We start from the raw sequence: 16,512 nt of genomic DNA on the forward strand, positions 1-16,512 counted from the left end.
AATTTTGGTTGGTGAGAGTAAACGACGTTTAGGAAACAAGTGAGGATAGAAATGTTCGTCTTGATGTAGAAAGATCGAGCATCTTGTAGTTAAGTATGGAATTTGGGTAAAACGAGATCATGTTCCTTTGATGACGAATACCTTTGAATAAATTGCTCGGAGTGCAAGTATGATATGACAAGGATTGGAAGGGAATTATTTGTGACCTTAGATGATGTCACATATAGAGTCTTAGTATATTCAGATGTCAGCAGAGAAAATAAAGGAATCATGTAACATGGTACATGGTGAAGGTAAGTGTTAGTACGATTTTTCGTATAGCTGATGTAAGGTACTAGTACAGAGAGTAGCTGCCTAGCGTATGGTGTATAATGTTGATTGTTGTTTGCTCTCGAGAAATTATCTCTGCGGACCCGGAACACGGATTACTAATCCATGGGGTGGCATCAATCAATCTGTGGATCAATCTGAAATTGGTCCGTGTAGCGCATTACTGCTAAGCGGCTAGTATATGTTTAGAGTGAGAAAGAACTGTGTGAGAGAGAAAGTGTACTTCTCTCTGACTGAAGTTCAAAGTCCAAGTGATCATATGTGGTGACCCAGGGGGTCTATTTATAGGCGTAGAATGTAAGAAATTCATGGGATACACGTGTCAATCACTGTGTGGCTCTGTTACGTGAAGTATCCGGAATGTCGGTGGCGTGTGCTGACGTGGCTGCGTGCCGTCCACGCGCTTAATTAAAGGGCTTATGCATTGAAGCTACCTGCAGGGCTTACGCTTGACGTTGGGCGTCCTGCTAAGCGCTGGACGGCAATTACTGATCATCACCACTTTTTATGCTCTTTGATCGATTTTTCTGTAACGAATGATGTTTTCATGCGTATATTCCCTAGGATACACCATTAAGTCCCCCCAGTTTAATGTCTTTATTTTTGTAAAAAATAAAGTCATTAAACTAATAAATAAGTAACGCCTTTTTCCTCGGGAACAAAAACCTGCTGCCGACGGATTTTTCCTGCTATGTCAGTTAGTTTTTGATCATGACCTGCAAAAAGTACCCTTTTAAAATTTTGGATTTCATTTTTGATTAAATTTACTTCTCCCGCTTTTTTGTACACCCGACACGTGGTAGCATATCAACCATGCGATTTAATCAACAGCTGTTCATCTTCTGCTTGCTATTTAATATCCCATTTTTACTGTACCATTTTTACTTTAATCTGAATTTATTTCCTTCATCTACCTTAAACCTCTGTCACAATATTTCCTTCTGAACTTCTCATTCAATGGCTATTTTTAATGTTGAAGATATACCCAGTAGAATTTCCGCACTTTATCTTGATCGTGTCAGAGTTGCTTTCCCCAAATTTTTTGGTGCCGATGCTATTGTTCCAGGCTCACATGAACGCGCCTGTCATCCTCCTCCAGGAAAGGTTGCTATTTACGGCCGTGTCCTATATTTTTCTCACCTTCGTATTCCTTTTACAAAATTTTACTTAGATGTTTGCTGCTTTTATGGTGTTAGCGTTGGACAATTTGATCCGATGTCCATTCGCAAAATTTTACTGCTCGAGATGTACTGTATGGCTCGAGATATTACCCCTTCTGTTCGTATTTTTTCTAATCTTGCAACAATAAAACGTTATGATAAGGGGTGGTTTTGTCTTACATTGGATGGATTTTTGCTTAATTCTGGTGACACAAATGAAGATTGGCAGTGTACTTTTTTCTATATCAACAGGGAAGTTATCCCTAAAGATTGCTTACAATCCAGCTATTGGCGTACATCTCCTGATCCCCCCAAAGTTACCCATCCAAGGTTATCTTCTGAGGAACGAAAATTATTGAATGCGATTAAAAAAGAAAAGATTCCAAACCGTCATTATCCAGAACATATGCTTTCTCTATGCTCCCTTAATGCTGAATGGGATGCAGATACTCGTGGTTGCGCCATTGTCATGTTGAAAAACAAAGGTATATTCTAATTTAAAGATTTATTATGTAATTGTTATTATCTGTATAATAATTATTGTATGCTTGTGATTGCAGTGATTACTCCGCTCGCCGCTTTGCGTCATACCAGATTTAATGATCTGCAATTTTTGTCTGAAAAATTGGTTGATGAAACACTGGAGAATAGTTTGTGCGAAAATGAGCTTGAAGAGGACGACGATGCTCCTTTAAGACGGGCAAATTCGAGGAAACGTCGTGCTGCTGGTAAACTTTCTTTTGAATCGATTGCAGAAGAAAATCTTTATTGCTTTTTCCATTTACCCAGCAATGGTGGTTATTATAATGTTGATCCTGATAAATATCCGATATTGAATTGTGAGTCTTCTTTTCTGGACTGGAAAAACTTCGTGAATAACAACTGTTATTTTAATTCAGAAATAGCATCGGAAGAAGAAGCATAGAGGAAACTTGCTCTTCCGCGGTCTGCTCTCCGAATAGGGGAAAGCAGTTCACAAATTAGTATTCCTAATTTAGATACTGCTGGTTTAACAACTCTCTTAGCTGGTCCTCCTGGTAATTATGAGGATTTTATGAAGTACCTTGAAGCAATGTTGTCTCCCTCACTTGTTAAGTTCTTTGAGAGTTTATCAGATGGTGATGCCCGAAAATGTCAAGCACAAGGCATTATTTTTAATATTGCTTCTGAATTCAACAATCTGAAACGTTTGGAACGCTCTGATCAAGTGCATCGTGACAAATCTGAAAGAATTAAAAAAGATGCAGAGGCACTGAAAATTGCCCAACTTGAGTTAAAAGCTGCTATTGCTACAAAAAATACTGCAGAGGCACGTTATGTTCAGATGTCAACAAAGGAGAAATGGTATCTTCATAAAATTGATACGCTAACTCAATCTGAATCATCCTTAAAGGAACAATTGGAGTTACGTAAGAGTGAGATGAAACGTCTGATTGAGGGTATTCCAAAAATCGTGAAAAGTGCTTTCTCCTCTGAAAGTTTAACTAAACCGTTTAACGAATTCATAACTGTTGCATTAGACGCTGACCGGATACGGTTTCTTGAGAGATTAAAAAATGATATCCCTGATTTTCCAAAATCTTTGCCTGAATCTCTTACATCTCAATTGAAGCCAGATGCAGAAGATAGACTGAAGGTGCTGAGTGATGAAATAGAACATTTGTCCTTTCCTGAGTTAGAGAATTTGTGTAGTAATGCTGCTACATCAGTAGACGATGTTCTAAATTTGAAATTATGATCTGTATTACTTTGTGTTTTTTGTTAATTATATATAAATGTTTTTTATTTTGCTGATGATTTTGTCAAAGCTTTACATGTTTGATTTGAACAATCAAAATTATGACTAGTCATATACTATTTGTATAATTTTTACGTCATGACAGTCGTAGATACATTCTATTGTCTGGATGTTCAGTGGATTTCTACGTTTATCCACTGCCATTTCAATCTTTTGCTTATGATTGAACTTCTGCCATCGAGGAAAAAACTTCTCTTTTGTGGGCAGGGATGACACACTGTATTGTGACATCTGATATAAAATCCTTGGCCGAATAAAAATTATGAATAATATGTCATAAGAAATATTTCTGAATTCTTATTTCTTTAAAGAAATTTTTACATTTATGATTGCATCCCATGCTCTAAATAGTTGATCAAGCTATTCGAACATGCAATACTACGCATAAAATTTTCTTTAAATTCATTGCATTCCATGTTCGTGGAATTTCTTCTCCGGAGGGCGCTGAGAGGGTATATGACCCATTAGGATGTACCTTTGTAATTTTATATGGGCCCTCCCATCGTGGCCCTAACTTCCCTTGCTTCTCTTGTCGACTTGCTTCATTATCTCTTAACACAAGATCCCCCTCCTTGAATTGCACATATCTGACTCGCTTGTTAAAATATTTTGCTATTTTCTGCTTTGCATCCGCTTGACGGATGGCGGCCATGATTCGCCTTTCTTCCAATAAATTCAAATTTTCACGTAAGATGGATGAATTGTTTTCGATATCAAATGCCAAAATCCTTTCTGTTGGAACACGGATTTCAGCTGGTATCACTGCCTCAGTACCATACACCAAACTGAATGGTGTTTCACCCGTGCTTCATTTTGGCGTTGTGCGGTGAGCCCACAATACATATGGCACTTCATCCACCCACTTAGTTTGACTCAACCCCAACCTAGCCTTTATGCCAGCCACGATTTCTTTGTTTGTTACTTCGACCTGCCCATTGGCTTGTGGGTGAGCCACTGAGGTAAACGTTTGCTTAATGTTTAGTTCTTCACACCAGCTTCTGAAGGGGTTATCTGCAAACTGCTTACCGTTATCACTGACAATTTCATTTGGTAATCCATATCTGCACACAATATCATTCCAGACAAATTTCTTTATGTTTTCTCCAGTTATTTTTGCCAATACCTTTGCTTCAACCCATTTGCTGAAGAAATCAATTGCAACAACCAAAAATTTTGCATTTCCCACACTTCTTGGGAATGGGCCTACTATGTCGATAGTCCATTTACAAAACGGCCATGCCGATGATACTAAAATTAAGTCATACTTGGGTAGGCGCTGTACGGTTCCGTGCCACTGGCAAGCATCGCATGTCCTAATTACTTCTGCTGTATCTTTGTAAATTGATTGCCAATAGTACCCTTGTCGCATAATCCGTCCAACTACAGTTCGATAACCGGAATGTTGTGCACATAATCCCTCATGCATTTCTCTGACCACATCAAATGCTTGTTGTGGTGTTAAGCATCTTAAATTTGGTCCACTGAAGGATTTTCTATAAAGCACTCCATTCTCTAAAACATAAAGTGGCGCACTGACTCTTATCCGTCTTGCCTCCATGGCATCTGTTGGCAATGTTCCGTCCTGCAAATATTTCACATAGGGGGTTATCCAACATGATTCCCCCTGCTCAACTGCTGCCACCACAATTTTTTCATTAACCGACTTTTCATTTAGAACTTCCACCAAAACCTTCTTATGCAAATGATCAAATGTTAATGTTGCCAACTTGCTCAAAACATCTGCCTTCTTGTTTTTATTTCTTGGTATTTGTACTACTTCCAAGGTTTCAAAATTTTTGGCAATTTTCTCAACCAACTTCAAATACTGTTTCATAGAGACATCTTTAGCTTCAAATGCTCCATTAACCTGTTGTGCTACAATTTGAGAATCAACATATGCATGCAAATGTTTTATTCCCATTTCGGACGCTATGCGGAGGCCGGAGAGCAATGCTTCATATTCTGCCTCATTGTTAGACGCATAGAAACAAAACCTCAATGCATACGTATGCTCTTCTCCTTCTGGACTGGTAAGTACTAATCCTGCACCAACACCTTCCTCACTTGATGCACCATCAGTGTGCAACTCCCAAACATGATTACTGACTTTAACATTTTGTGGATGATCGATTTTTTCTGTTGTTTCTAGTAAAAAATCCACCAAGATTTGACCTTTAATTACATGTCTTGGTGAAAAATTTATTTCATATTCTCCTAATTCAATTGCCCATTTTGCTAGTCGTCCTGATGATTCTGGATTTCTCAAAATATGTTTGATCGGCTGGTCTGTCATTACCAGAATTGAATGTGCTTGAAAATAACGTCTTAGCCGTCTAGCTGTGTGCGTTAAAGCATACACCAATTTTTCAATTGGTGGATAGTTGACCTCACTTTGCTGTAATATTTTGCTGACAAAGTATATAGGAATTTGTATTCCTTTCCGCTCTGCAATTAGAACGGAACTGATAGCCTCTGCGGAAGTAGCCAAATACAAAATTAACGTTTCTCCCGCTATTGGTGCTGTTAAAGTAGGTAATTCTTTTAAGAGTTGTTTAATATTCTGAAAAGCATTTTCTGCTTCTTCTGTCCATTTAAAGTCTCTTTTGTTCAAACAACTCTTTAAAACCTTCATAAATGGGAGCGATCGATCTGCTACCTTGATAAAAACCTTGTTAGAGCTGCCAATCTCCCATTCAAGCTTTGAACTTCTTTCTTTGTTTTGGGAGATACCATATCTTCAATTGCCTGAATCTTTTTTGGATTAGCCTTGATTCCCCTCTCTGTAACAACATAACCTAAGAACTTGCCTTCTTCCACACCAAAAGTGCATTTTTTAGGATTCAATTTCATATTGACTTTTCGTAATGATTCAAACGTTTCAAGAGTATCTCTGAGCATACTATCTTCTGTGTGGCTTTTAATAACAATGTCATCAACACAGGCTTCTACATTCCTTCCTATTTGATCTTTAAATGTTTTGTCAATTAAGCGTTGGTAAGTTGCCCCTGCATTTTTTAATCCAAAAGGCATCATGATGTAGCAAAAAATTCCATCTGGCGTGTGGAATGCTGTTTTATCTTGATCACGCATTGCCATTGGGATTTGATGATACCCCTTAGATGCATCCAAAAATGATTTGAACTGATACCCATTGATAGACTCGACTTTCCAATCAATTTCTGGTAAAGGGTAGTTATCTTTCGGACACGCCTTATTGATGTCTGTAAATCCACACACATCCTCCATGAATTATCTGGTTTTCTAACCATCACCGGATTCGCTACCCATGTTTGATATTTTACCTCTCGTAATATACCAGCTTCCACAAGTTTTTTAACTTCATCTCTGAGAAACTTTGTTCGATCAGGAGCCATTCCTCTTTTCTTTTACAGACTGGTGGAATATTTGGATTTACATTAAGCTTATGTTCAGCTATATGTCGTGGTACGCCAGTCATATCAGAATCTTGCCATGCAAAAACGTCCAGATTAGTTGCTAAAATTTTATAAAGCTTTTCTCTTGTTGCTTTTGTGATTGTGTTTCCAATTATGATTTTCTGATCTGAAAACTCTGGATTCGGTGAAATTGACCCATCTTCATGGATGATTGGGTTAACAGCTGTTCTGTTTATTTGTACACATTCTATTGGTCTCCTCCGTTCAGTGTACAGCGTGGCGATGCCAGCTGGTGTGGGGAATTTCATCATTCCATGTACCGTTGACGCTAAAGCTCCAAATGTCATCATGGCTGATCGTCCTAAAATGGCATTATACTGCGAGTTTGCTTTGACAACCAAAAACTCAATTTGAGCAGTTCTCTTAAATGGCGTTTTGCCCAATACTACTTCTAAAACGATGCTTCCTTCCGACCATGATGGATCATTCATAAAACTTGCTAAGGGGACAAATGTGTCCTTCAGCTTTTCCTTGACTCTGTCTGGTAATTGTATAAAACAATGTTCATACATTATATCCGCTCCTGCTCCGGTATCAGTATATATCCCTCCAACAACACAATTTTCTATTCGAGCTTCAATCACTACAGGAGCATCTGATGGATTAGTATTAAACATAGAAGGAAAAGTAATCATTTCTTGCTTCCAATCTTCTAATGTTTCTGCTTTTCTTCGTTGACCAGCTTGCCATGAATGTATCATGTTTGCTTCAATGGGAACCGTCTTTCTGGTATTACGTCAATTGCTCTTGAGAGTTGAGTGATTCTTTAGAACGGGTGGCGCCATCTGTTAGTACGATTTTCCGTATAGCGGCTGTAAGGTACTAGTACAGAGAGTAGTTGCCTAGCGTATGGCGTATAATGTTGATTGTTGTTTGCTCTCGAGAAATTATCTCTGCGGACCCGGAACACGGATTACTAATCCATGGGGTGGTATCAATCAATCTGTGGATCAATCTGAAATTGGTCCGTGTAGCGCATTACTGCTAAGCGGCTAGTATATGTTTAGAGTGAGAAAGAACTGTGTGAAAGAGAAAGTGTACTTCTCTCTGACTGAAGTTCAAAGTCCAAGTGATCATATGTGGTGACCCAGGGGGTCTATTTATAGGCGTAGAATGTCTGAAATTCATGGGATACACGTGTCAATCACTGTGTGGCTCTGTTACGTGAAGTATCCGGAATGTCGGTGGCGTGTGCTGACGTGACTGCGTGCCGTCCACGCGCTGAATTAAAGGGCTTATACATTGAAGCTACCTGCAGGGCTTACGCTTGACGCTGGGCGTCCTGCTAAGCGTTGGACGGCAATTACTGATCATCACCACTTTTTATGCTCTTTGATCGATTTTTCTGTAACAAATGATGTTTTCATGCGTGTATTCCCTAGGATACATCATTAGTAAGGTTGATCAAGTTTTACCCCCACCACGTTCCATTAGAACTTCCGCATGACTTACCATAATATAACCACGTTGATCGGGCGTCATTATATTACACTAACTCATGCTTCCATTCCAACACTACTCCAAAATATTTATGGATATGAAATAAGTGTCATTTTCCAGAATTAATAAATCAAAATGATTTCAAAAAGAGGTGTACTAAAAATTGTACAGGAATATAATATTTATTATAATTAAAATATTGAAAGGGAACGTCGTAAGAATGTCTTTGAAATTACCGAGAATCTTCGTGAGCTGGAAAAGACTTCTTCCGATTCACAATTCGAGTTGTCCGAAATTTCTTAATCGAAGCACATAAGCACATAATATAACACAAATGATATCTATAAAAATATATAAGTAATAACTCGCGTAGGAATGTCTGGAATTTCGAAAGTCCTGAATGACGCTTCCTGGTTTTTCAATAACCGGGGTTTTGAAAATGAACTCGCTTGAGCAGGAGAAGGTTTGTAATCAAAAGGAGAAATACTTTCTCACCGATAGTAATAATAATATTATATTAATGTCAGAATATGCACATAATCACATATAAGTGTAACGACACGGTTGTAGACTAGACCACTAATGTATCCAAATAGTCCAGGTCAGACACACTAATGCACCTAATTCCCTACAACCAACGCTCTGACATTAAGAGTTAAACACACTGTGACGATCCTTCCAAATCCCTTTGGACGAATACATCATTCATTTATTTCATAGTGAGGTTTTGACCTCTATATGATACGTTTTGTAAACATTGCATTCTTTTGAAAAGGCGCACCATAAATGAATATCTAATTCCAAGGTCTTTAATATCTGATGATTTCTACATATAGACAATCACCGTAAATAATAGTTTACAATACTACATCCGTTGACAATGCAATCAAAATAAGATACATGGTGATGATTTTGTGAATGCAAAGTTTTCTTGAATAAAGCATGTATGACTTCATGCACATAGCTTGTATCACATATAAGCAAACAGCGGAAGACTTCTAGAAACCTGAGAATAAACATACTTAAAAGTGTCAACACAAAGGTTAGTGAGTTCATAGTTTTAATGTTGCGCATAATCTGTATATAAAGGTGAATCACAAGTTTTCAGTTGTTTCATCCAGAAACGTTTATCAAAATATTCTACGAAATTGAGCACCCTGGTAACTAAACTTAACGTATATATAATTTATACCCTTTGTATAATCATCTTAATAATACACGCAAACCAACGTGTACGCTTCTCAAATAGCATACGTCCGTTAAAAGGCTAGTGCTCTAGCTCGGACGGGGATATCAAGCCCTATGGATCCATATACTACTACTCGCGCCCACCAGTTCTTATAACCGGCAGTTACTAGTTACCAAAGCTAAGGGATTTTCGGTTCAAACTCTGTGTAGAATTTAGTATGTACTTGTATCCATTGCGTTTAAAATAAAGTGCATGTATTCTCAGCCCAAAAATATAGATTGCAAAAGCATTTAAAACGGGAGCAAATGAAACTCACCTTAGCAGCACATAAGGTCATTCACCGAAATGTGACCGAAACTCGGAATGCAAAATAACCGTAGATCTCAACCTAGAGAACATATATTGGTCAATACATGTCTAACAAGCTAGGTCGGGTCATTTTGTATCACAATCCTAATGCTCGAGACCGACATGTGAAAGTTAACAAAAGTCATTTCAAAAGTCAACCTGACTCAATATGATCTTTAAATCTATACATGTTTATTATATTAACATAGTATAAGTCTTGATAGTTGAACGAATTTATAGTTTATCAAACTCAAAACATTATTTATTTCAAGAGTTATATTGTATTTGAATGATCATGGCAATTGGATATATTTTAACATTTCATATAGTTTCCCAATACTTGTAAAACCAGATTTAGTATTTATAAAGCTTTAAAAGATGATAAGACAGACAACTTTGACAATTGGTCAACAAACGAGACGTGCCTTATATAGAAATTCATTTACTCGATTAGTAATATATAAAAATTCCATTTATCAATCTCTTAGACAAGTTGTTTAAATATTAATTTACAGTTTCAAACATAATTTCAATTAACGTCAACCATAATTCAGTTGATCATATCTTTTAATCTGTTCCTCGAAAACATACGATTTCTAAATGAAAAGTTAATAATTTTTCGACAGCTTTCCAAAAACATGCATATCATATACTTTATATCAGTAGCATATGTATCAAATTCGTAAATCATCATAAACTATCTATTGACAAAATTAAAGCATACAAGCATGCATAAATATATATACTCGAGCACTAGACATGGATACACTATTAATATATAAAAGATAATATATGAATGCTCACGCTCTGATACCCCATGAGTCGCCAAAAGAGTTATGCTGATGTAAGAAGAAAACCGCTAGAATTTCAAGTGGGCAACAAAGTCATGTTGAAAGTGTCACCCTGGAAAGGTGTTGTGCGATTCGGTAAACGAGGAAAGTTAAGTCCTAGGAACGTAGGACCCTTTGAAATCACCGAAAGAATTGGAGCAGTTGCTTATCGATTAAACCTACAGCAAGAACTTAGTAGTGTTCATGACACATTTCACGTGTCAAATTTAAAGAAATGTTTAGCTGAAGAGGATGTCGTAATTCCTCTTGACGAAATGCGAATCGATGATAAATTCCATTTTATCGAAGAACCTGTTGAAATCATGGACCGTGAGGTCAAACAATTAAAACAAAGCAAAATACCGATAGTTAGGGTTCGTTGGAATGCTAGACGAGGACCTGAGTTTACTTGGGAACGTGAGGATCAAATGAAGCAAAAGTATCCACATTTGTTCACTGATATCGCTCATAAAACAGGTACTACTCAAAATTTCAGGACGAAATTTTCTTTAACGGGGAGGTACTGTGATGAGCCGAAAATTTTTGACTTATTTAAACCAATTCTCTATACGATTTATTATTTTAACACGTTAAACAAAGTCTGTTAGATTGAGTCTCAAAATTTTAGAACTGTTTCATATATTCAATTACCTTTGACTACTCTCGACGATTCATGAACAATTATATGTATGTATATATATATGTACAAGTAAAAACGACTTTCCTACAGTAAAACACTATTTGCTACAGTAAAAACGACTTTGCTACAGTAAAACACTATTTGCTACAGTGAAACCGTACTTTGCTACAATAAATACTATTGCTACAGTAAACACTATTGCTACAGTAAACACTATTTGCTACATTAAACACTATTTGATGTCGACGAACTAGCAAACAAAAACGGATAAGGCGGCCATGCGATCGCATGGCAAAAACACTGAAAACTCATGCGATCGCATGAGCTACAGTAAATGGAAAAGTATTATAAATACACCAGTTTGCTCGACGAGTTAATTCACCTTATTTCTCTCAATATTTATATTTATATTATAATTATAATTTTAAATTTAAATTTAATAATAATAAGGTATATACGAGGGTATTTTTAATTCGGGTTTCAAACCATTTTAAGCTAAGAAAATATTGGGTATTGTTCGGGGTATTGTTCTTGAATCCAAGGTCAACCATACAGTCGTCTACCATCATTATGTCTACGCAATTTACCTACAATATTGAGTCTCAATATTGAACTGTGAGTTATAGTCTCCCTTTTTAAATACTTTAAATATGTTTGGGCTGAGAATACATGCAATTTATTTTTAAACGCAATAAGACACAAGTACATACTAAATTCTACACTGAGTTAAACCGAAAATCCCTTAGCTTTGGTAACTAGTAGCTGCCAGTACATAGGATATGGACTGGTGGGCGCGAATAATTGTATATGGATCCATAAGGCTTGACATCCCCGTCCGAGCTAGAGCGCTAGCCTTTTAACGGACGTATGTTATTTGAGTTTAAGACACGTTGGTTTGCGTGTATTAAAACGAATGGGGTAATTATCACTATAGCATTAAGTTTAGTTACCAGGGTGCTCTGTTACGTAGAATCTATTGATAAACTTTTGATGAAATCTTGTGGTCTATCTTTATATATATTTATGAATCGAGCAATTAAACCTATAACTCACCAACATTCGTGTTGACCTTTTTAGCATGTTTTATTCTCAAGTCCTTAGACTGATTCCGATGTGATATGCTTGTTGCCTGCATGGAGTCTCTCATGCTTTGTATAAAGTTTATTGCATTCTAAATAAAACTGCGTTGTGTAATAAATAATTGGACTGTGATGTCAACCTGTAAATTAAAGACTTATGTATTTTGGGGTTTTGCTTATACCTAAGCACTCGCCCACATGTTTATAACTTTCTATGTTTAGAAAGTCACTTATTTTAATGAATGCAATATTTTATCAAAACGTATCATATAGAGGTCAAAACCTCACTGTGGAATCAATGATTAACGTGTCGCGTCAATAGCGATTTTGACGGGTCGTTACAATTTACAACTCATAAACTTTCAATCTTTCAAAACATTAAATGTAGAACATAAACTAGAAAGTTTTGGTCCTTGTATGTTCTTGCATGAACAAGATAAAATGAAGAACAAACTAAAGAGTTTGATTCTTAATAACTAGTAAGTAACAACAACTAAGAACAATTAACAAATCAACAAACAAAGACAAGTAACAAAACAACAAATGATGATGATGTATATGTATATATTCGGTTTTTGAAGAGAAAAGAAAAGGAAAAGAAGCCTTGTAACTTACAAGTTTGAGAGAGAATGAAGAGTAAATGAAAGTGCAAGTAAGAGTGTGTGTGAAATGTGAAGTAAAATGAGAGAATAAGTAACCAAAATTTGAAACAAAACACTCCCCCATGAGCCCCAAAATCGACGGTTTCAACAAAAAGGGGGGAAGGGGAATGTCCACAAGTTACAAGCATGTATTTGGCTCAAAAAAATGGTAATAAGGTTGCATGGTGTTGGAACAAGGTGTAAGTATGTAGTAACTAGTTTCCATATGCACTAATCAATCTAGTTAAGCCTTAAAGTAATACTTACATGAAAGATGGGCTAATTAGTCCATTAAGATTAGTAAGGTGAGCTTCTAAGTCCATTAACATTATCTTTCAAAAAAAAAAGTCCATTAACATTAATAAAAGCCCAAGTTCAAGTAATTAACAAATTAGTCCAATAAAGCCCAAGTAATTAACTAGTAACCTTAGTTAATTAAAAATGATTAATAAAACTTAATCATGAGTGCAAATAATATCCGGAATATTATTCGTGAAAAGTTCATGTGTCACAAAGACGAGTCGGACATGTAAAGTCAAGTACGGTAGCAAGTAAATGTATAAAAATACATTCATTAAACACAAGCATTAATAATAAATATTATTAATTAAACGTTGGAAAATCCAGGGTCGTTACACTATGGCTGGATTATGAATATTGAATATCATCCTTTTTTAGCTTGGTAACCTAATAATTAGGAAACGGGTATGGCCCCTAATTGACGCGAATCCTAAAGATAGATCTATGAACCTCGACAAGTCCCATCCGGGGTACGGATGCTTTAGTACTTCGAGATTATTATTATTATACAGACGAGAGGTCCTGTTTGGGGATATTCTATGCATTAAAGTTAAGTCGGTTATCAAGCGTTCATCATATGAATGATTTTTAATTCGCGAGTTACGCATGTTATTATGTACTCGGGTTACGTGTACAATTAAATATCTGAAATCTTGTGGTCTATTAAAATGATGAAAATAAATGATTATGATAAACTAATGAACTCACCAACCTTTTGGTTGACACTTGAAAGCATGTTTATTCTCAGGTATGAAAGAAATCTTTCACTGTGCATTTGCTCATATTAGAGATCTTACTTGGAGTCATTCATGACATATTTCAAAAGACGTTGCATTCGAGTCATTGAGTTCATCAAGATTATTATTAAGTCAATTATAGTTGGATATATTATGAAATGATATGCATGCCGTTAACTTTCGATGTAATAAAAGTTTGTCTTTTAAAAATGAATGCAATGTTTGTAAAATGTATCATATAGAGGTCAAGTACCTCGCGATGAAACCAAATGTAATGTATTCGTCCAGATGGATTAGGACGGGTCGTTATAGTTTTTACCCAAAACAAACCTCCCCTCAAAACCCAAATCCATATGGGTCTCCCTTCCAACGATAGTTCGGACCCAACCTTTACCGCCGCCATACGGAACTCTCAATTCTCTGTGTGCGGACCAGTGAGATTTCGATACAAGACTTCAGGATCAACTCAACGTTACCAAGAGAACGCACGCACGCTGAGAGGTGCGCCCACGACGCCATCCATCACATCCGGAATATATTTTGGCTCCTGTAACAAACCTACTTCTCTGAAAAAACACAGCCTTTATTACCCGAAGATTCGCAAAACAAAACGTTTCGCCACTCGCTTTATCAAAAAAGCGGAACTCTCTCCATAAAACTGCCGCAATTTTAAAAAATCGTATCTCAAGATTCAACGGTCCGATCATCACCAAAATTTAACCACTCTTAGATCAGTAACTCTGGAACCTACGGTCCAAGTTTCACGTCGAACCAACGGTAGAAGAACCCTCTATGAATTTTCTCTTGCAGCAGCTCTAAACCCGAACGACTGCAACTTCGAAAAAACATAACTCAAGATCTAACAGTCCGATCACTGTCAAATTTTGACCACAACTAGATCTACGAGTCTAACATCTACACTAAAATTTTCAAGGTTATCCGACGGTTAACGAACCCGTAGGAATTTTTCTCCTCTAACAGCTCTGTAACTAAACCTTGAACAGAAGCATTCGAAAAATCATATCTTGAAATCTAAAGGTCCGATTTTCCTCAAATTTTTACAGCTACCAGAACTATGACTCCAGCACCGTCGGTAAAAATTTCAAGCCGATCCAACGGCTAACGAACCGGAAGTAATTTTTCTTCTGCAGCTGCGCAGTAGAATCCGAATTTTGAAAAGTTCATCATTCCCTCGAACGGGACCGCAAGGAATGATAACTTAGATCCGATACCCGGATCTTTCCAAAAATCTCTTATTTGTCTTCAGCAACAAATCTTCGATATCTCGACACAAGTTGCAGGACACACAACCCTGTCGTTTAATCTAACCTTGATGAACACCCGAATCATCAAACATATCGAATATCTTGCTTTCAAATAGCCATCGTGCCCGTCTTCGAACCTTGAAGCTCTGATACCACTTGTTAGGAATTCGGTAGGCCCTAATAAGACAGGTGATTCATCAAACCACCAAACCCACAAACGACAAACGATTAATAAAGCTGTAACGATAAATAAAAACGATAAACGACACAGGGTATTTAACGTGGTTATATCCCAACTCCAAAACACGGAGAAGGGTTTACTCCACGGGCGCAAACCAGAGATTTTTCTTCTATTAATTTCGTGCACACATTACAATGAGGCTAGGGGTTACAATTTATAGGAAGGGTTAAACTTATTCACCAAGTTATACTTGTCCTTCAAGTAAAAGACATTCCATAATTATCTATTACTTGCTTCATACTCCATTCCTACTAGAAGATTTAATTAAGGCAACAAGATCTCTACGACTTGTTCACCAAGTCAAGCTCCCTACAACTTGTTCACCAGGTCAAGCTCCCTACGACTTGTTCACCAGGTCAAGCTCCCTACGACTTGTTCACCAAGTCAAGCTCTCTTCGACTTGTTCCTTTGATCAAATTCTTCACACATTCAACAATCATAGATAGGTTTGTTAAAGAAAAAGAAATCCTATCATTTTTAAGAGTCGATTGGCTAATGAAAAAAAAAAAGTATTTTTATTCTCTTAAATTTTAAATAAAGTAAAAACAAAATATGAATTTGAATTTTCACCCAGAATCCTTGGTCTTTGCAAGAACTGCGTGAATCACTACACTTTTGATCAAATTCTTCACACCAACAATCTCCCACTTGAAGACTTTGAGCAAACTCTTCACTACTCAACATTTATAATTCACAAAAACATAGCATAACCTTTCTGTTACTCGAGATATTCTTTATCAAATGGTTTTTTAAATAATCAGAGTGGAGCTTCTACGATAAAAGTAAAAAATTCTCCTTAATTCCATTTGCACATTTCTAACATCTATCTATTATTAATATAAATATGTACTCGTAGTTTGTAACTATTAAAAACAATAAGGCATATGGTAAATGGTAAATACTAAATACAAAACAAATCTGTTGAGTCGTCATCACAAACTTTATTCTTTGTTTTGTCCTCAACAGTATACACTGACACTGGGCCTTCAACTTCTCCGCTATCCACGTGATTCCCCTCATATCGTTTTTATAGAATCTACAACACGAACACAAATTAAT

The 16,512-nt window shown here is 36.6% G+C and overlaps 1 protein-coding gene across 1 annotated transcript; it reads right to left on the reverse strand.

Annotated features, from left to right (window-relative positions):
- Window positions 1-6,586: 6,586 nt before the first annotated feature.
- LOC139850545 (uncharacterized) lies at window positions 6,587-7,444 on the reverse strand. Its single transcript, XM_071840115.1, has one exon. The coding sequence runs from the start codon at window positions 7,442-7,444 to the stop codon at window positions 6,587-6,589; it is 858 nt and encodes a 285-aa protein (XP_071696216.1).
- Between the last annotated feature and the right edge of the window lie 9,068 nt (window positions 7,445-16,512).

This window comes from Rutidosis leptorrhynchoides, chromosome 1, assembly GCF_046630445.1.
Source record: "Rutidosis leptorrhynchoides isolate AG116_Rl617_1_P2 chromosome 1, CSIRO_AGI_Rlap_v1, whole genome shotgun sequence".
NCBI lineage: Eukaryota > Viridiplantae > Streptophyta > Magnoliopsida > Asterales > Asteraceae > Rutidosis > Rutidosis leptorrhynchoides.